The following is a 21988-nucleotide window of genomic DNA, read 5'->3' as shown; positions in this document are numbered from 1 at the left end:
GGTGCTGAGCTGCTGGGCAATATGCCTCAAGGCAAAATTAATGATCCAATCATTGTAAATGCCAATTGCCTGTAATCCCTGGCTGGAAGCAAATCAAAGAGAAGGAAAGGTTTCCGTTAAACAGTCACAAGCTCTCTCTCGCTCTCTTTCTTCGTCTCCCCCAGGCACCAGATGCCTTTCTTTCATTCCTTTCTCGATCCAACCTTCCTTTTTCTCAGCTCTGTAGCCCTGTCTGCATTTGGTTCCTATATGTCTCCCAGCTGCGGAGTAGAGATGGGGCCCAGGCCCCGGCCCCGGGGGGGCAGCAGAGGAGGGAAATCCCCAGGACAACTGGTCTGGTCACGGACAACCCGAAACCAGCAGCTATCCCTATTCTACCCTCTACTTCCCTGGCAAACATTTGCTCTCCAGCTTAGCTCAGAAGCTAGCCAGCAACTTACCCCCACACTCTTGTCTGGTAATGCCAATCAGAGTCTACACAGCCCTGAGCTCTAGAGATGGAGAAAAAAGAAGGTAGAGACGGGACGCTGGGAGAGAGAGAGAGAGAGAGATGGAGAAAGAAGGAATAGAAAGGGAGGGGCAAGGGCAGTTCCCTGAGAGCCACAAGGCAAAGCAAGAGCCTTTGGCAAAGACAAACAAGAAGATAGGAGTCTATCCCTATTGATATGCACAAGCAGGGACCATCGGCTAGTCTTCAGCTAAGACAAAGGGAAGAATGGGGAGAGAAAGGTGCTCTGTAGTGGAGTCCATATGTGTCTGTGAGTGGACACAGTATGAGCAGAAAAGGGAGTCAGACTGGCTGAATATGGTGTTACTTCTTTGTTGCATTCTTCTTATGATGACAGAAATACACTCCACCTCTTGTTTGTGTCTCTTATTATTGTTTTTAATCACAAAACAAAATCCTCGTCTTTATTATAAGCATCACATATTTCCCCAAAGCAACTTCACTGATGTCATCCACAACTACTTTTTAACTGGCCTTTTTTAAGTGACAGTGGTTGCACCTGTAGCACTCCACACTGGCTACTGAACCCTTTGAATCAGTCCCAACATAGTGTGCACACATGGTTTAATGATATATTAGTTCTTAGCACATTGATATTACCGTGTTAAAAGAAGGAAAGACGCCCGTTCCCTGGCTAAAGAGTAAATATATAAAGAGCATGGTCAACATGGGGCAAACAGAGTGCAGATCTTTGCAGGTTAAAGTTCTGGGCCTCATTTTCACCGCAGGGGGCCTTCAGATGCCTAAAGACAAGCATGCGTAAGGAAAAGACCGCGACATGGAGGCCTGTTTAAGCCCACATTGTCCCTTCTCCATCCCCTATGGCCTCTTACAGCACCCCCACCAAGCCAACAGTCCTTTGCCTCCTTTCTGTGTCCATGGTTCCCCCCTCCCACACTGCAGGGACCCCTCCCCAGTGTTTGTAATCCCAGCAGAAACACTTAAGGTTCACAGTGGGTGCTCATCAAAACCATCTGCCTGAGAAGCGGGTGAGAGAGAAAGAGAGATGACGGAGGGAGGAGAAGAGGGAAAGAGCGAAGGAGGAGAGGGAGGAAACCAGGGAGGCGAGCTGCCTCCTCCAGTTCATATGTTGGTTGTACTAATCTGTTCAATTAGCACCATTACAAACCCTGCAAGTAGCCTGATTATTATTAGTGTAATCTTCACCCGCACCGAGGAGCCAGGCCTGAGCTTCATTGGTTGCAGTGAGCAAAAAAAATTACTTGGGATAAACACCTTTTATTGCGGCTTGAAAGTAAATAATTAGCTGCATAGAAAACGTGGAGACCATAAAAAGAAAAACAAAATGAAAACTCAAAATAAAGTGTGAAGCTGCCACATGAATGAAAACAGCCAACAACTGACATTTCCTTCCCCATGTATTTTTGGTGGAAATAATGATTACTTAACATGTGAAGTAAATCACTATCTTACCTGATCAGTCTTTGGGGAGCTTATTTCCCCTCACCTGTGGCAATAAGTTACCCGCTGTGAATAACAAATGCCTGCTCAGGTCTTCCTTGGAGGGTTAGTACAAGGCAGTAATATATGTATGTGTATGTGTGTGTGTGTGTGTGTGTGCATCTGCAGAGGAGTGCTGATCTGAACTCACAAGGGGCCAAACATTGACACAGACGCCTCACACTTACTCATCTACATAGGCAAGCACACATATATTTTCATGCTCTTCAAATCCATTTGCAGCTGTGATAGTATTAACGGATGGACGACGAGGTGTACTGCCTTCACACTGGGTCCAGTATGAGTTACTATGAATATTTAATAGGCCGCAGAATCTACTGTTTAGTTTCAGATGAGGAGAACGAATAGTACTCTGTCTCTTTCCATTTCTCCTGCATTCCTAAATCAAACAATGTTCAGTATTTAAAACCGCCTCCTAGACTGCTGAGAGACAGGGAGAAAGATGCAGTGTAGGGGGGTGGGGAGAAAAAAAAAGAGGGGGGGGGGTTGTACCAGACTGCAGCTGTGAGAGTAATTATGTGCTCGGAAATGTGATCATTTGTGATGAATAATGAATCGATGGCTGAGATAGACTAGCAATGTTTGGCGAATGGAATGAAAGCGCTGCTATGGGAAACTAGACTCAGGTACAATAATATTATTTATGTGTGAGAGTCTGTGGGTGAGTTACTGAGAGCTTTTTGAGTGTCTGGGGCATATAAGGTGACTCTCTGGTGTCCAGTATGGTCTGTGTCTGCGTGCACGCTGGTGTCATACCTCCTGTATGGTTCTGGAGCCGGGGAAGTTGAGACTGTAGTCCCTCTGGGCCTCGCGGTGGCTGATGACCAACAGGAAGTTCTGGTTTAACGAATCTGGGAGATCGCTAAATGAGGAGAGAAAAAAAGAGAGATAAAACATTTTTTTTAAATAATTTGATGCAGAAAAGGAATGTGGAATAAAGGCCAGGCATAAAAAAAATACTAAAGACTAAGAAAACAACAAAAAAAAACATTATCACTAAGAGCCACTCAGTCAAGTAAAGGGCAAGCTGAAACTTGTCAACTAGCGGTAACCTGCTGGCCCACAGGGAGGTGGGTGCCTCCTCTGGGGGTGAGTCGCCCACTTCACTGGTTGTGTCCTAACAAGCCTGGCCGGTGCTTCACTCAGCACAGCAGGCTACCACAGCTATGACCACCTGCACAGTGACAGCATGGAGTCCATCAATCTGCCTCATTGCTAATAAACCTGGCAGCTATTATGAATTAAACCCAGGAGGGCCATCAGCACCTACCTAACTAAAAACCAAAGATGCCTTAAAAGCAGGATTTTACCGTGACTTACACATAAGTGACCACAGGGGAGGGTCTCGTAAGGGTCTCGACCAACACCAACAACTCAACAGTTGCTGCTCCAGGTACTGAGTTTTCTGGATTTTTCCTTTTGTTACAGAGTGTAGACAATTATGAATGTAAGATACCAGCAACTGCTTTCATTCTCAAGCCAAAGAAGCAAATGATGAAATAAAGAGCCATTATTGTGCATCAAGACAAACCTCTTTAGCAGATGCTGCTGTACTTCACTGCCTTTCTAGCTTCTGAAACATGACTGTATGGTGATTATAGCCATATCTATTAAAACTCATACAAGTTCATTTCAATTAAAGGCTACTGTAAGCTGTATCAGACACCTGAAAATGTTTCTATAATTGATAAATATGTAATGTTCCTACACTAAGCTACTATCTCTATCTGCATCAGTTTTACAATGAAAAATGACTCAATTCTAATTGAAATTCATTGTATTACAATATAGAGGTAAAATAATAATAACACTGACACGTTCTGTGGAGAGAAACTTGCAGGAGTATTAATTAAAACTAATAAAACCAATTTAACATAACATTTTATCTCACCTCCAGCTGTATGAATAATCCGACGCCTAAAAGATCAATCTATAAATCAAACTATTCAATAGTGTTGAAAACTGCAATAATTCAAAAAAATTCCCTCAAAGCATAAACAACATTCACGGGTGGGCAAAACATTTTAAGAAAAATGCTGTTTACAGGTAACCACTGGTCTGAGATGTTCCCCCTCTCATATGCTGATTCCATTGTGAGCAGAGACCTGGCAATGAAGACGGATCTGTTCGAGAGGCCCCGAGGGGTCAGACTTTCTGGACTGGCACCGCAGCCCGCTCTGCAGCTTACAGCTGTGACGGAGACGCTGTGAACGATGCAAACGCAGACACTTTGTGTGCTTCACGTAGAGAGGAGGAGGTGGGGGAATCAACTTTTGGAAGCTTCATTTACAATAAGCTGTGAGGTTAAGTAGCGTTTTGAGCAAACGCTGGGTCTGTGCGGCTGAATATCAATGGGAGGCTTAAGGGCCGAAGCAGGCACTTAATCAGGGCTCAGAACCCAAGGAGAGGAGGAAGAGTTGAGAGAAAGAGAGGGATGGGGGAATTAATATGTAGCGCACACATTAATTATGCAATCACACCCTTAATCTGCGCAGATCTGGACGAGCTTATGTTAACAGAAGCTCAAATTTACTGTAATGACAGCATATTTACATTGACTAAAACTACGAAATCAATATGTAAATGTAATGTTTGTTGTAGCTAACTGGGGAAGATTGGAAAATGTGTGGAGTGGGAAGGATGGATGCATATGTAATAGGGCTGAGCAGAAGGAGGAGAGAGATGATGTGTGCGTGTGCGTGTGTGAGGGGAGAATGAGAAAAATGGAAGGGGTAGGGACACATAAATAAGGATCTAGCTAATATCATGATTATGTTTGGACACAGTCCCGAGCTACTGCTGGCAGGCAGCTAGACTCCTAAATAGACAGAGATGGAGGGTAAACTGAGTGGAAGTGTTACTCTGTCCTTCCAAGCAAAGAAGGAACATCCTAGCAGTCATTCATGGCAGACCGACGAGCCATTTGGTGAGTGTGTGGGTGGAGTTCTGTTCAAGATTTACTTTGAAAAAAAGAAAAAAATCAGATCGCTCATTGTGCTCTATAGTACAAATATAGCTACTCAAAATATCAAATGCATTCAGGCGGGGAAAAAAATGTGCCATCTGTCTGAAGAGGCTTGCAGGTTAATATAAACAAAACACGCATGTTTCAAGTCCAACATCCCTTTGTCTCGACTGCTTTCACCACTGATGTAGTCAAAGCAGCTGTCATCTGACAGAAGCGGGCCCTTCCAAGCAGTACCGGGTTGAAATGTGGATGTCTCCGTGTTTGCTTCTGCCTTCAGAGGTCTCTTTCTCACTCAACACACACACACTTGTGACATCCAGGTCGGCCTGAAACATCTCTGGAGGTACTTGACATGGCATAAGGGTGCCGGGAGGAAAATGTCATTTAACTTTATGGACAGAGAAAATGGAGCGTTTTGCAGGGGAGAAGAGCAGGCTAAACAGATTGGTTTCATTCTGAGGTAAGCCCATCGCCTAAGCTGTGAGTCCCCACGGCACAGAGCAGACTCTAGACCTTATTAAACTAGCACTGCCAGACACAGAGGAACACACACACAGACACACACAAATTGTGGCATGTGCCTGCAAAACACAAATACCCATACACACACACACACACACATTCTCTCCAACCTCTCACACACTGACAAGCACTCACGACCATCATGCGTGTGTTTCATCCGATTAGAGACACACAAACACATGAAAACACACAGACCAGGTGAGTTGTTTCCTCTAATTTTGTACAGAGGAGGTCATGAAGAACACACAAGGTCTTCTTACCTCCTCCACATTTTGCATCCACAACAAAGCAGAAGAATGCGAAACCGTTCGGGCTCTGCTCTGTTCTGGTCTGCCATCGTGATCCAACGATAATCAGCATGCTAACTGATAGATACTTCCCGATTAGGCCTGCTCTAGTTAGCTAGCTAGCTAGCTGTCTTACCTAAAGCATCTGTGAATCTGCTACTGGATAGCTGACACACAGAGGGAGAGATAAGCGGGGGCAGTAAGCCGCGATAAAAACACACAAAACCTAATGAATCATTTTTGCAATTTCGAAATTCCGAGAGTTCAAATTAAAATAACCTTTCCTTGGCAAACATGCTTCCTGAGAGCAGAGCGGAGAACAAACGGGGAAGGAAACAGGCTCCATTGAAATATTCATCAGGCCTTCATCATTTATGCAAGAGATTAGGTCCTCCTCAACACCCCTCTTGTATTCACAGGCAGTCATCAACATGGCCACAGAGAAAAAACCTTCTTCAGACCAGGCTTTTGACACTGCAGTACGAACGGCACATCACATCGCTAACTAAATAACTACCTGAGATGGATTGGTGCTCAAAGGAAAATCTCCCAAAGCCTCAAGATTTATTTCTAATCAAACAAGACAACTAAGAGGAGTTTATTCAGCGGGATCATAATGACAGTGGAGCACTATTTAATCAGTCGGTTTGGTTTAGGTGTGTGTGCTGCATGAGCCAAGCTCTACAAAGTAATTGCCAGGGATATTACCATTTAAGGGGACATTTGCATTTTTACTCAGCAACAATTTGAGGCAAATAAACATTGTGAAATTAAATTTGGGTGGATAACTGCAAATACAAAACTAGCAAATAAAGTAATATAGGAGACAGTGGTAGTTTTATTAACCTTACTACAAAACATTTAATTAAAGAGAACAATTTGAAATCAGAATATTGGTCGATTTCTTGGACAAAAGCAGTAGAAGCCACAACATTGCTTTTACTAAGAGTAATAATAACAATAAATATATACATTTCTTAGGCTTTTAAATATTTATCCTGGTTTCATAACTTAACACAGAATTCCTTACAGCGGCATTGCACACCTACATACTAAACCACAGTAGCACAAATGTTGTTCTGTATCACCTGTGCTGCACAGATTATGCACAATTTATTATTATACAGCAATTTAATGTCTCTTGTGTCATAATCATAACACAAATTGTTGTTGCCTTACACTGCACCTAATAAAATTGAGCTATTTATGGTCTCCATATTTGGCATCCGAGTACAAATAGCTATGAAAAACAATTGTATGATCTTGTTTTTTTATTATGGATTTACTATTTTTTAAAAGAGAATAGAGGATATAGTCTGGAAACAGAAATATATTCCCATGCCCTTTTTTCTTCTTTCCATACTTATTAAACTATTAAAATCGAATTCCATACTTACATTTTCATATGTTTATACATACCATGTATAAAAGAAACTACACCACGGTCGCATGAGGGCAAATATACACAACGAGGCTTTAAAGTCTGCGTGATGATGTTTCGTAGACGTATTCTGCCACTTGTAGTTAAGGGCCTTTTTAAAGACACTTGCGTGGTATCTACTGTCGTACTTTGTATAGCAGAATAAAACTTTTAAATCTCTTAAAATGGTGTTAACCACAGAGCTTATTTCAGACATCTCACCAAAAAACTATTGAAAAAATCCATAGACTTTGAAACAAGGGAACCGAAAGTGCAAAAATGTCTAACTAAATTCAGGGTTTTAGGAATTCTTCATTCCTGCACTCGACGTTTCTAACAGACTCTACTTTGAGCAATACTGAGGGTGGGAAATCAAATTAAAGTACAATGAAATAACATTGTTTTTTTAAGGAAGAGTTATACATCTGTGATTAATAATTGGGGCTGTAATTTAAAGCACAATAATTTGGTTAATTAATATTTTTGTTTTGAAAAATGATGCAGAAGTAGATAGTGACACATTACAATCTTGAGCTGGCATGATGGTGCTAATGTGTGCGTCCCTCCCTTCAAACTTTGGGCTTAAGCCTTTACTGGCACTGAGCTCAGTCTACTGCAACATATTTGCACACAAACTGCACTTACTGTGGATTTATGGTGTGACCACAGTTTATTTTTACTGCAAGCTAACAGCTTGTCTGGTCCCGCTACAGGGGACTGCTCCCCCTCCTACTCTGTGATCTGTCACCTATCCTCTCCCAGTATGACAGCATGGTCACCACACACACACACACACACACACACACACACACACACACACACACACACACACACACACACACACACACACACACACACACACACACACACACACACACACACACACACACACAAATGCATGTGCATGTGCATACACACAGGAGCCCACCCACTCCATTCAGCCCCAACTGTCCTCCACCAAAATAGCTGACAGAGAATAATGAGCTCCTGACACCCAAAATGATATCGATAACACTTGGAAAAATGGCAACGGCGCTGCTAAAAAGACACAGCAGTAAGTGGGGGAGTGAGAAGACGAGGAGAGGGAGGCGAGGGAGGGAAGACTGGGGAGATGAGGGCCATTAGCTGCCAACACAATATAACTACCACTTAGCCTAACTAGCAGGCGAAGCGGCAAACTGCCAAATGACTTCTTTTACAAGTGTTCTGGTGACATGTGGATGCTTGCTTGGCTGCTAACATGAGGAAATGTGGGGAGAGTTACAGTGCAATTTTAATTTAGAATCCACCGTCAACAAACAAACAAGGGCCATCATAAGTGACTCTATTAACAACTCTAATAAAAGGTAATGCACCTGAGAAAAGTGCTACTGAAAATTGTCAAAACATTCTTTATTATGAGCCAAAAGGTGTCCTTAATTGTTTTATCAAATAGTTTTTTTAATTCAGGCTTTAAACTGACAACTGTAAAAAACATCATACGACCATTAGTCATAAAGAAAAAATTACATTTTCATTATTGTGTCACACATATTACTATGCCCAGCCTGCATGGGCCTACAAGACACCATAAGCTAATTGAAGCAAAGACCAGAGTACAGCTTATTCAGACCATCACCATCTACAACAAAATTCATAAATCGCTGACAAAAACACATACTGCATAGTACTGGATAAATCAAAAATAATTACTAATCGAATAATCCATCTTGCCTTCTTTTGAGAGAAAGTTAGCAAACTTCAAAATTGAACAACCATTCCAATTTTTGCTCATCTGTAAACCACATTATTTCACAGTTTTGTCAGGCCATTTCATGGATAACTACCCCTCTTAATTCATCATAATCTGTCAAGTACAAAATGCTAAAGGTACTCACTGTCCAGTTGGCCCAAATCACACAGCTCTCACAATCGGTTTTACTGCTGGATAATTTTGAATTGATCAACCTCAATGGCTGAGAATAGAATACCAGCCCTCAACTGTGCAACTGAATCTCCCAGAGCGCTCCAGGCAGAGGTAAGAAAGGACCCTCTTCTAACCTCATAAGCCATAAATCCATCAAGAGAAATAGAGTATTTACATGGAACATATTGTAATGGGGCTGAGTCAAAACAAATTTTTTGTGTATTTATCACCATACCATTCTTTCTGAAATGCAGTATATTTATGCGTTGCTCCATCTCCACATATAACACCACAAATTAACCACAGTCAACATATTCGGTAGGTCAGACTCAGCCAGTAAAATGATATCATCCGTTAATAATAAAATACCCTATTTAATGCCTAAATTAGATTCTGTATGTGTAGAGATAAATCATTCACAAATGCAAAAAGAGAGAGAGGCTATCATCTTCTCCAAAAGATGTATCAAACCAATCAGTAATCATATCATTGATCTCAACACAAGCAACTGTGTGACTATAAATCCAGTCAAAGGCTTTTGGGTAATACGGATGTCATACAAAAATGCATCATCAACGTCAGGCGAAGTGTGTTTTCTTGACATAAATCTGCAAAGTCTGTCTTCCATTTTTCAAGCTCTACCTCTTTTTTTGTTTTCACTGTTTCATAGTTATTTATGTCTGGAATGGTTGTGGGTGGTTGATTTGTAATGCTTGCCCTCTTCTGAACCGTCTCTTATGGGACCGTACTCTCTTATCAAAAACAAATTCAGTTTGCCAGTATTTTTGCCAAATTCTTCTTTTATCATTCCAAAGTTGTTGTTTTTTTGTTCTGCTATACACACACACACACACACACACACACACACACACACACACACACACACACACACACACACACACACACACACACACACACACACACACACACACACACACACACACACACACACACACACAGTATGTACCCTCACACATATCTAATTTCACAAATCCAACGCGCTTATCCTCATATTAAAAATAAAAAGTTATTGGACTCCCTGTAATACGCAAGTGAAATGAAGGTAGAAATATGAGCTCTTTGGATGATGTTTACCTGACACTGATGACAGGACAATCACATGTTCAGCTGCCACCCGTGATTGTATTACCGCTTTGGCTTTACACTGAGCAGCCTGACATTTAAGGAGGAAAGGTTGCTGATACTGCCACAGATTCACTGAAATGAACAGGACAACTTCTGGATGGAGAACACTGGCTTGATGAAGCTTTATAAACAAATCTATTGTGTCACCGGGTACCATCATAAATATGAAGGGAGAATATCATATACTGAGTCCAGGAAGAGAACGATGGGAAACAACCTTTACCAAGCAACAATTTCAGGATGAAAGAAACAAAGATGGGAGGGGAAATTATTATTTACACAACGGCGGTAGATGTTCCTTCTCAAAATGTCACAATGGACGTGATAAAAAGAATGTGGACCAGCAGGTCAAATGTCTCTTAATATACCAATGAAAATGGTGTTTGCTAGCTGGATTCTGGATGCTTCTTCTTCATAACTGGAAATAGACCGCCACCTGGTGTTCGCTATTAGGTACTACGCTCATACCATCACCAGGAGTATTTCATTGTTACTAGAGTAAGTGTACCAGGATGGGATGAGGAGGAGGATTTATTTTGAAATTACAAATAATAAGAAGAGTGAAAGAGTGCTGAATACTTATGATAATACCTGTTTTTGCTGGTGCTGGCAGTAGGGGCGATGTCTGGAGTCAGGACATACAGGCTGTTGTTCTTGGGCAGGTGTAAACTTCTCATCACCGTCTGATTACAAACAAACATACAGAGATACAACTTCAAAGTAGTTCCACTCACAAAGAAAGTACTTATAGCTGTGGGGATTATGCTTTCTTAAGGGAATATACTTGTGCTCGCTTCATCTGAATGTATACTTCATTCATCTCCTGACGATTATATTTAGTGAAGGCTGTTATTCTGCACTACTTGGTTATAGGTCAATATATATTTGTTTTTAGGAACATCAAATAGTTGCACTGATTGTCGAGTAGGAAACAGGCCTGTTTGCTAGACTAATGTTGGCTTGCTGGCAAGAGCTCAGTGACTGAGCAAGGCCCTGACTAGGTTTTATTGGACGTTTTTGATAACAGCTTTAAAACAATGTCATGTATGCTATGTTCTTATCCTTGCAACGAAAAGTTGAAATTAAAATGTTTAGATCAAGACACAGAACACACGATAAAATTGCAAAAGTAAATCAAAAGGAAGAAAAGATAAAAAGCTACAGGTTTAGCTCATATCACCAGTGCTGTTTTTTCTTTTTCTTCGTCCTACATTATGTTTTCCTCACTTGCCTGTTAGTGAACATTTATAGGGTCTGTTAACTCACACTATCGGATACATCTCCGCTCTTCCATCCCTTCAGCTGCATTTTGGACGCTTGAATCCCAAGCTCTGTCTCGAGGATTTGTTTGATTTCTCCTGTAAATTAGATTCATGCAGAGGAAAATGTAGATTATGCACAAAAAAAGGCAGTGTGATATGTTGAGTATTGTACACAATGTGTATATCAGTGTGTGTGTGGTGCTCACCGACTGTGCTGCCTTCCTCCAGTACCAGCTCTATAGTGCGCTGCCGGTACTCCACCCTGAAGTTGAGCATCCGGGGCTGGCGCTCTACAATGTGTCGGGAGGTGGGGTTGACGGGGCAAAAAGCTGAAGTCGAGGACGATGCAGGAGAGGAGGACGAAGACGAAGAGGAGGGGGGAGGAACTGAACCTCCTGCTGCTGCATCGGCTGCTTCTGATTGGCTCGGAGGACCGAACATGCTGGACTGGCTCGCCTCACTGGAAAAGTTACTGCACAGAGACGACAAGGTTAGTAATGGTGTCGAGGATTGACTGCTTAGTGCATATCTCAGGGTCTTTCATGCAAGATCAAGACAGAAAAAAAATCAATCGTATCTTTGTCCTCATCTATAGCATAGACTGTATAAAAAACGATTGGTTTTTGGACTGACGCCATCATGGATTTTGGCCGTAGTACAACAAAACGCTGAATGTGACATATTTAAGGCAACCTAAGACAAAAATCCAGATAACTCCCAGACCGGACAATGTCGCGGTAGTGACCTGTCAATCATTAGGTAGCACTGCCCGAAAGTGTAAACTGCTTTATCGTCTATTTCACTCTAATTGGGACCAGAATTTAGTAAAATGAACATAATGCTGTATTGCAGAAGACTTGAAACTAGCGATTGAGACCATGAACTCATGTTTAAAATGATTACTTAGTAACAAATTAAGTGAGAAGTAGCAGCATTTCTTAATAGACTTATATACAATAAGACTTCTGGGAAACCGGCTTCCCACCCTCCCTACCGCACAATATCTGCTTACTTCCTTTAATGCTTTTCTCTTTGCTGCTTTCTAAATGTATGACCCATGTTTCACACAACACAGTAAATAATATATTTTTGTCTCGTGTCCATGAACAAAGTGTGCCCTTTGTTCCTTAAGTGTAAGAAGCAACTGTCTCCCAAGAACAGAGTGCCAGACTCAGGCTTTCCAACAAAGGCTTTCATTTATCTGGCCCACCACAGTAGAGAGGCCACTGTAGGTCGACTGTCAATGGCCACAAAACCTCTGTGTACAGAATAGGAAAATAGGGTGGGAAATGAACCCAACCAAATGGAAGCACATAAATCCTTTCTCCACCAGCCACATCAGCAACAAACAAACCAAATCATTTGAAGATCCAAATCTTTCCTGAACGTATAATTGGACCAGTAGAATAGTTAATGGAAAAAAGTAAGCCGGTATTTAATAATTATATACTGAACATTGACCTGTTCTGAGATCGTTTTAGATTTATTTTTTCAAGTGGTGGAACGATTTATCTGATATAAACCCTGTGTAGGAGCTAATCCCACTTTGTGAAATGAGAGCATCTGAAAACCATCTAAATGGTAAATGGTTGTAATACCTACACAAGGGGAGCCATACCATGAGTACATGCAAGTACGTGGAATATGTATGGATATGGCAGTATTTGCAGAAGGCAGACAACTACTATCTCATATCTAGAATCTAATGTGTATTGTTGGGAGATGGATACAGATAATAAACAAATGAGACAGATATTTAACTCCAAGAATCAAAAGGAAAAGCAAGAGAGATCTTGCCAAGACGATTCTTACACTTCTCGAAAGCATCTGAGAAAAAGAAACAAGTAAACCTAAACTTGGCACAGAAACACTGAAGGCCGTTAAATTGTCCGTTGTTTTCGTTTAAGCGTAGTTCCCTGCTGCCCTAGATCGAGATGGCACTGTTTTCCTGTGTAGTCCAGGGGGTGTCCCGAAGCAGACAGGACTGGTGAAACCTTCACCCGTGGACAAACTGTAAGCGTTATTTACTACCAGGAAATCATTTTGGGTGCCCTGAGGAATTTTGGTTACTGATCAACAACGCAAGCCTCTTATAATTCCCAACCTTCTCACGAAAGAGGACACAAGGGAGGAAGGAAACGCATTTCAGATGGGAGCGTTGGCGTAGCCTCCAACTGGCTCCAGATCAGGTCCCGTCATCGGAGTCTGTTTACTGGGCAACGCCAGCTTACGCGAACCAGTGCCAGCCACTTAGCAAATGTGTTGGCTGCTGGTCACGCTGCCAGCCAGCCTCCATTCACAGCAATGTGTGTGCCCTTGAGAAAGACCAGCAATATTCTCATGGCCCAAGGGCCTGAACCACACCGGAGTATGGTGCATGCATGCACGCACGCACACAAGGGTGTACACAAAATAAAGCGGTTTAACCGAACGTGTCCAGTTTGAGAGGGTTCAGATCAGCCCAGTGCATTCAGGAGAAACTAACCGTTGAGAGAAAATGAAGGGCTCAAAGCCTCTTAAAGGAACCTTTTATATTCAGAAACTGTGTATAACTTCACTCTTGGCAAGAAGTATACTTTCAGTTGCAGCCTATTATATTATTCCTCTATTAAAGTGCAGAATAGAAACCAGGGCAGGAGCAATCACCCCCAACTCAGTAGCATCTAAGTTAGTGTTATTTGTGGGATATGAACGATGTTGTTTTACGTCATGGAAGTGGTAATACAGTAAATGTATTGTCATCAGTTCTGCACTAATGAAGTAGTGTACAAACTATACCCACCGTAATTAGGGCAAAAGCCAAACTCATGGAAATATGTATTCTGTCTGTAAATATAATATTTCAGTTATTGTTGATTTTCTACTGTTTTTTTATTGCTTATTTATAATACTTGTTTTTTTATTTCATTTTTATCTTGTCTTTCTTTTACTATGTCTCTTGTGTGCACTTTACCCTATGCTGCTGTAAGCCTGCAAATTTCCCCGCTGCGGGACTAATAAAGGATTATCTTATCTTATCTTATCTGGAGTAAAATTTCCTGAACATGCATTTAGGATTTGATTTCACATTTCCTGCATTTTTTGAAAGTTGTTGATTGCTAATCTACATAGTAGATGCACAAATAGACCATAGACGCCAGAGACGCATATTCCTCAGTGACCCGTTTCCCCACTGCCATACCAACCATTCATATTTCCATTTACATCGATCATTCTAGTGAGACAACAGAAATAACCAAAGTGCACTGAAGTGTCATCAATGATGTGCATGATCAGGTAGCATTTGCTCAGTGTTGTTCAGTCAAGTAATACATTTTCTCTGATTTACAATAAATGTGTGGCAACATGGTTATTACCTTTGTAAAATCCCATTCTCCTGTGGTATCACTCCGTTGATGGCTGCCTGTAATGAAAGTGGAGTTAAATTATACAACACAATATAATGCAGTTTAACTTTGTTTAAGTTTCTGTATTGTGTCAGTTTCCAACTCTTTTCTATGGAAAACGGTTTACTGTTCACTGGGATACATAAGTTCAACCGACCCCATCTTTAAATCAGTAAACTGCCAGATGACAACACATGGAATAACAGCTAATACACAACGAGCATGTTTCAAAGAGACTAGCAGACACTGTGGCATATATTTCTATACAGGTATATTGACAGTAGCTAAGAGAATAGCAGTTCATTTCCAAATTGAACAGTAAGTAAATAAATACATTTGATCATGGAAAGCTTTTTGTTTATGCCAACAACTCTGAAAACTGTAACATAATAAAGGGAGTTATGCCTCATGTCATTCAGAACAACCTATGAAAAAGACAAGGAATACTTTCTGTTCCTAACATGCAACAATCTTTGTCAAAAATAATTGTGCAATAATATAAGCAGTAATATTTCACCACAATCATAAAACTCACCCAAAAAACAATCAAACTTAATTTTAAATTGAGCTTCCACTTAAATATCTTTTTTATCATTAAGTAAAATTAAGGGACCTACATGATGGCATATTACCTGCAAATGTGACTGATTTGAACACCTAGCCAGTCCACATGTAACCAGGCAAAATGTTCTATATTTTGGTTGACACTCTTATATTATGTTTGTCAAAGGGTGTGTTATATTCTCTGTCTGGAGAGGTTTCAAACTAAACCTAACTAAATGAGATAGAGAATGATAGAATATTCAAATAGAGTGACTGGTCAGAACAAAGAGAGCTGAAAGGACAAACATGACAATAACCGCTTTGCACTGAGCCTTTGTTTGAATGGACAATTGATTGGATTTCTCTCGAACACTCACTATTCTTCACTGCAAAAACAAGCAAAATAAAGTAAGTAGTCATGTGCTGGCATAATCATATCGCCTGTTGGTTTTGTATTTAACGAAGGACTTATGTAATGGCAAAAGGGTTTCAAACTGACGCTGGATGACAAACAAATAAAGGATGGATATCTTAAAACAAGATAATGCGACCTGTCCTGCTGCAGGAATTGTTCAGGGAATGTTCAAGAAACCCAAAAGGTGCCCTGTGGAGATTTCTTGTAAACAAACTTAACTTTTGATTCTGTTCAGTGTTTCTCCCTAAATCATATTTTGTGTCTTCTTGATACTTGAATTATATTATAAGACACAAGGTGAATGCACTTCCTTCCTCATAAAGTATTGGCTTTGTTTACATTCAGGTTCATTTGCTAGCAGTCTTCTTCTTCCCTACCTGAGTTAGTGCACTGTTGCATATCTTGGCACATTACCGCCAAGGTAAGATAAACAAAGCCGAGAGCTGCTCAGAAAAACAGCTACATTGGGTTAATTGAGGTCAAAAACTTGTCAGGGCACCTCTGAGCTATTATTATGTTAACGGCGCGGACACTCAATCTAATTCAGGCACTTGTATAAAGCATTGATGTCGGCATGTTAGTAAAGTGCAGCAGACAGTGGTGGCAGTGATCAGGACTTAACATACTGCTGAACAGGCGTCTTTGGTCACTGAAGATGGCACAATTTATTTGCTTCTGGCCTTTTGCGAAGAATATTCTTGAGATTCTCATCTCTTTAACATTAGTCCTTTGTTTCTTTATTTTCTGTTATAAATACATGTTTTACACAGTTTCTGCTCTATTGCTTTTATTTATTTTTTGGCTGAATTTCATTTAGCTGCGTCAGTTTCAGGGTCCTAGTATTGCTGGTTCACTGTCACACTGTTTTAGCTTAGTGGAATAGAACACATCTAATGTTATTGTAAGTAGTGACACCTGCACTTTTCATACTGACAAGTCAAAAAACTTGTTGTGAGGAAGGAATCCAGCTTTTTAAAAGCCACAATATGATGTTCAGGAGTAGAAACAGGTTTGGGTAAAGGTTACAAAAAGTAGCTAATGTTTGACAAAGGCATTTATTCTACGTTTCACAACACTGTTCAGATGTCAGATCTCTTTTTGAGTATCATAACATCCACTGTAGCTTTGAAAAGTGCCTTTAAGAAAGCTGTAGTTTGCTGATTAACAGAAAAGAAGAGAGTGTAGTCCTTTATAGTCCATTCATTTAAGAAAATACAAGTCATTAAGTCATAAAGTTAAGTAAACAAAAATATAATCAGCCAGTAATTCCCTTTTTGAGTGGCCTGCCGGGAGTTCATCAGTAAACTACGATGAGAATTCAGACCAAAGCAGATGACTTAAGTGTGTTGGTTGAGATAGCTAATGCTAGGATACAGTTCTTTTCTATTTTACACATTAAAGAGCATGACGAAAGCACTCTAATGTGCACTGTGTATACAGATTGAGAAGAACCTAATGCATTAGCCATATTGTGGCAATAACATGATTGTTTTGGACCACAGGGCCCATACAGATGGGCAGCAGAGGAGTGGATTGAGTTACTTTTATATTGCATATTTTTACCTCGGGTCATCTCCCCTGAAATAAAAAACACCTACAGTTTTAATGAATGCTAATGTTATTAAAACATTAGCATTCAGGGTAAAAGAGCAATGGCAGTATATCTCAAAGCAAATCCCTTAATTAATTAATGCATGTACCGTTTAGGCTTTTAGTCAATTACTAATTATATTGGTCACAAGACAAGAATCTTAACAATTCCCTGCTCTGCTAAACAAGATCCTGGGGGGACCCTTTCATTTTTGTATTCATCTACCCCACTCACACATGCATGCATAGGAAAATTTCTTTTGCCAATTTTTACAAAAACTACCTGCTACTGCAATAAAACTGCAAGTCATCAGTTTACAGGGGCAGTGAATCCAGGCCCCACTGTCTGTCCAACCACTGCCTGGACTGCTGATACTGCCTGTTTTGAACTCCTGCCAGACTAGGTCTAAATATAGACTGACCCCTTCAATGTGCACTGTGCAGTGAAAAGCTCCTTTACTCAGACTCATCATAAGTTAATATAAACTTGGCAGAACACATTCTTTCTCAAAGTGAGTGTCTCTAAACTCAAAATTCACTCTACCACACCTCTCAGGACACCTTCTCCCTCACAGTCACCACATTGTGGATTGCCAAGATGCCGCCTGCTTCGCAAAACATGTTCGCTAAAAATGAAGAGATACTTTGGCCATGTCATTATTACACGCGTTATTGGATGTTAACTGCCCTCTTGAACTTGTACCCTGGTCGAAGTCGAAGTCTGTCTGGCAAAGCCTACAGATAATGAACTTACCACTAAATCCCAGTTATTAAGCTCTAACAGAGTGATTGCCTCTGCAATGTTGTCAATTCCAGTGCAAGCCTGTGAGAAGAAAAGCAAAAGAAGAGGAATTACAAGACAGAAATGCATTGTATGAGATTCTGCAGCAGTCAGTCTTATGAAACATTCTGATGCCTGTACATAAAAAAAAGACATTCACAATAAAACAGAAGAGAAAGAATGAATTTTAACTTTACTATAGTACCACCCATAACAGAAACCTTTAAAGTGGTGTCAGTCTTCACAAGAACGACAGCCTCATTTATGTTTTGATCAAAAAAAGGACACAAATTTTCTTTGATTTCTGCCTGATACCTTGGACTCTTGACTCTTGTAAAGCAGGCTTAACAACATGTTTCTATAGTAATATTATTATAATATTGCAATATTGGTCAGGAGGCACCAAAATGGATTATAGCTGTCATGATGAAGTGTAACAAAGGCATCATTATCTTTTTCGACTGATCCTTGTGCTAGTTTAACTGACAGAACCAAAACTCGTTCTCTCTGATAAAGTGACAACAAATTGGCACAAGCAGTGTTAAAAGGCTGTTCTCCCTCATGCTGGTGCAAAAAGGCCCAAAACCAGCTAAACCTTTACAAAAATTGCTGAAAAAGGTGTGCAGATCAGTTGACATCCTCTTCTATGTGTTTCCCACCTATTGGAAAGAGAGTGTATTTGTACCTGTGCCAAAGACAGAACACCCAAATATAGAGCAGTACCCTTGACATCTTTAGTCATTAAATTATTTCAGAAGAGGGAGTAAGGACCGAGACAATGTGTGGTTGGTCTAGGGGGTAGATTAAGAGTTAATGATGCAACTGCTATTCTGCAATTACAAGTTTTAAGTTTTTTATTTTTCTATAAAAGCTGCATTGTGGGTTTTTTGCAGGAAAACTTTTAAATCATTCTAATCTTAATACAAATGTTTTTGGGGTTGGCTTGTGGGAATGACACTACAGAGTGTAGACAGTCCAGGGCGGTGTTTCATGTCCACTCTATTTTACAATATAATGACTGTAGTAGCAAGCAGAGAAACAGGCATTTCCTGAAGTATGAAGACTATTGATCTAAGTTTACCATCAGGGCAGGAAACCGACCATTGACCTGTTAAGGATGAGTTAATTAAATATTTGACGACCATTACTTAATCCAAACAAAAGTAAAAACCAAGGATATGATCATTTCATTAAGGTAGCATGCTTCTGCCATCAACAATTAAAAGATAAAAAACTGACATTTTCAAGTACTGTCATCAAGCACCCTTGATGACAATAAACTGAGAGTTTTAATGCCAACACAGAGTAAAAATAAAAAATAGCCAACACATACTTTGTTTCATGCAATGGTTAAATGTTTACATTTTTAGATCTTGAAATCATTTTTGTGTTTTGATGAATTGGTGCTTATGCTGTCAGTTTGTTTAGAAGTTTACGACCTCTTTCTTGTAATACTGAGGAGTGAAATATTAAATGTTGTATTCATATCATCTTTGAGCAACAAGCGCTGAGATTTATGTCCAGTCAAAATCATCTACTAAAGAGAAGAAAAATAGATTTTTCACTTTAAAGCAATCAAAAATGTATATACGCATTTATTGGTGTAGGCTGATGGTTTTCAGTCTATTTGTCTTTGGCTAACTAGTTTTTGGTGTTAGATGGCATTAATGTTGTGCGTTTGATATTCAGTATCTGTTATGTAGAGCATGTTTTGTTTTTTGTATTTACAACTAGCTTGTTTGTAGAGTGGAGTAATTACACAATACATACGTTGTGGCCTGTTCTAATCTGAATAGATCATGAACAACTTGTGTTGTCAAAATTGTTTAGGTGAATGTTTAGGTAACAATCTAACCCGAAGGCTACAATAACAAACCCATGAGAGGGACACCACCAAACACAAGGCCTGGGATTCACTTTAGTGGAAGGATACCTATCATGTATTAAGCATGGAAACCAACATAACAGGATGCTAAATGTGGAAAGGGGATCATGATTTGGTAGCCTAAAACATACTACCCTACCTGCACATTTGGGCTAAAAACCAGATATCTGTGAGGAGGATTTAAACCCCTAACTGTGACTGGGACTGTGTGTAAACAAGCTGGTTGAGCACCGTATCAATGTAGCTCAGCAGACTGTCGTTATCTGTCTAGACACAACACATCCACAGTGCAGAGCTTACAGGTAATCATTGCCACCCAGAACCAGTTAGCAGGCTGTCAGTGTGTTAGCTCGCTGAGCTAGCCGCAGAGAACAAGGCTGTTTACGACAACAGGCAGTAAACGCGTGCACGGTTGTTGACAGTGGCTCGAGACGATTCAAACAACAGATAGCTTACTAGTAAAACAGAATATTTGGGGACACACCTGAAAGTCGGCCAGGATCATTTCTCTATCCATGTTGCTCTCGCCGCTTTCGGAGGCCATGGCAATGACTGGCTAAAAGCGATTCTTCTTCCACTGGCTCCCGTCGCGTCTCTCGCCTCACAGAGCGACACTGAGTCCTAATAAAGCCTTTTACTGAGACGTGGCGACGAGGGAGGGGTTTGGTAAATTGAAAATAGTGAACTCAAAGGGGAACGAACCGCTTCAGATGGACGAAATCCCGTAAAGTAGCGTTACAGGGTTCAGTTATCTCCTATCATTATTGTCATCTAGTCCATTGCTTTACGGCTGACGTAAAGCGGCTGCAGCTGGCGCAAAAACACGCGCCGAAGAAGACGTGTGGTTGATACTTAAACAGTGAAGTTTTAAACGACACCGTCTGTCTTTATGGTGCTGTCGCCACGGAAGACACCTGACAACATATTTCATTTTCTCATAGCAATATGTTCAGACGTGTGTAACTTTGTAATTAGGGGCATTCAAATGCGCATGCCCAGTTATTATATTCAAATGATCTGGTGTTGGATAGTGACATCACTTACAGTAGCAGTCAAAAGTTTGGACACACCTTCTCATTCAACTACTTTGAAGAATGTAAAATATAAAACATATTCTGGTTTGTTGAGCATTTGTTTGTTTACCGCATAATTCCATATGTGTTCCTAATCTACAATGTAGAAACAAAATAAAAATAAAGAAAAAACATTGAATGAGAAGGTGTGTTTAAACTTTTGACTGGTACTGTAGGCTAACTCAGAATATAGAGACAAACGGCATAGGTTAAATATTCTATAAGTCTGGGTTTTCCACGTTGATTAAATTGTGTTTATAGTCATTTTCATCCCACTATTGAGATCCACGGGCCAATGCCACAGCTGGAGCAGAGAACAGTCTGGACATGATGGGTGGATGTAGGCCAAATCCTAAAACTGGTGCACTAACAGATGCAGCACCGCGGGGAAGGGACAAACAATAGCCTAATGATTTGCCATGCACCTGTGTAAATCTCATATTTATATAGAGCATTCTGTATCTTTAGACACATAATAATTCAACTTGAGGATTGAAAATGTTGCAGAGAAAACAAACAGGCAGATGCCGTAGCATTGCCTCTTAAGTGACAAGAAATAGCACAAGAGGAAACACCAGTTTCCGGATATATGAATGTGTATGGCAACACAGGACAGACGGCCATTGGCTGGAGTGAACCCAGATTGATCCCTGACACACACAATTACACAAGACCAACATTGGTGTCCATGAGCACAGGCACAACAAGCAACATGTTGCGTACCTGCAGGTTGTCCATTACACCTGAGAGCGAATGATGACGTGACCTTATTTGACCTTATTATTATGTTTATCCCCACAGTGCTATAAGCCTA

The 21988-nt window shown here is 40.5% G+C and overlaps 1 protein-coding gene across 1 annotated transcript in view; it reads right to left on the bottom strand.

Annotated features, from left to right (window-relative positions):
- faf1 (Fas (TNFRSF6) associated factor 1) overlaps nucleotides 1-20943 on the bottom strand; it is a 61650-nt gene extending 40707 nt beyond the window's left edge. Inside the window, exons 1-7 of the mRNA XM_054602476.1 lie at nucleotides 20586-20943; nucleotides 18190-18258; nucleotides 14858-14904; nucleotides 11708-11973; nucleotides 11506-11597; nucleotides 10831-10922; nucleotides 2747-2852 (exon numbers count right to left, since the gene is read on the bottom strand). Coding sequence (XP_054458451.1) covers nucleotides 2747-2852; nucleotides 10831-10922; nucleotides 11506-11597; nucleotides 11708-11973; nucleotides 14858-14904; nucleotides 18190-18258; nucleotides 20586-20645 — 732 coding nt within the window. The 5' untranslated portion in view covers nucleotides 20646-20943. The remainder of the gene's footprint in view (nucleotides 1-2746; nucleotides 2853-10830; nucleotides 10923-11505; nucleotides 11598-11707; nucleotides 11974-14857; nucleotides 14905-18189; nucleotides 18259-20585) is intronic.
- Between the last annotated feature and the right edge of the window lie 1045 nt (nucleotides 20944-21988).

This window comes from Anoplopoma fimbria, chromosome 8 (genome assembly GCF_027596085.1).
Source record: "Anoplopoma fimbria isolate UVic2021 breed Golden Eagle Sablefish chromosome 8, Afim_UVic_2022, whole genome shotgun sequence".
Lineage (NCBI taxonomy): Eukaryota > Metazoa > Chordata > Actinopteri > Perciformes > Anoplopomatidae > Anoplopoma > Anoplopoma fimbria.
The sequence above is the reverse complement of the archived record's forward strand: the minus strand, read 5'-3'. Positions and strand labels throughout refer to the sequence as shown.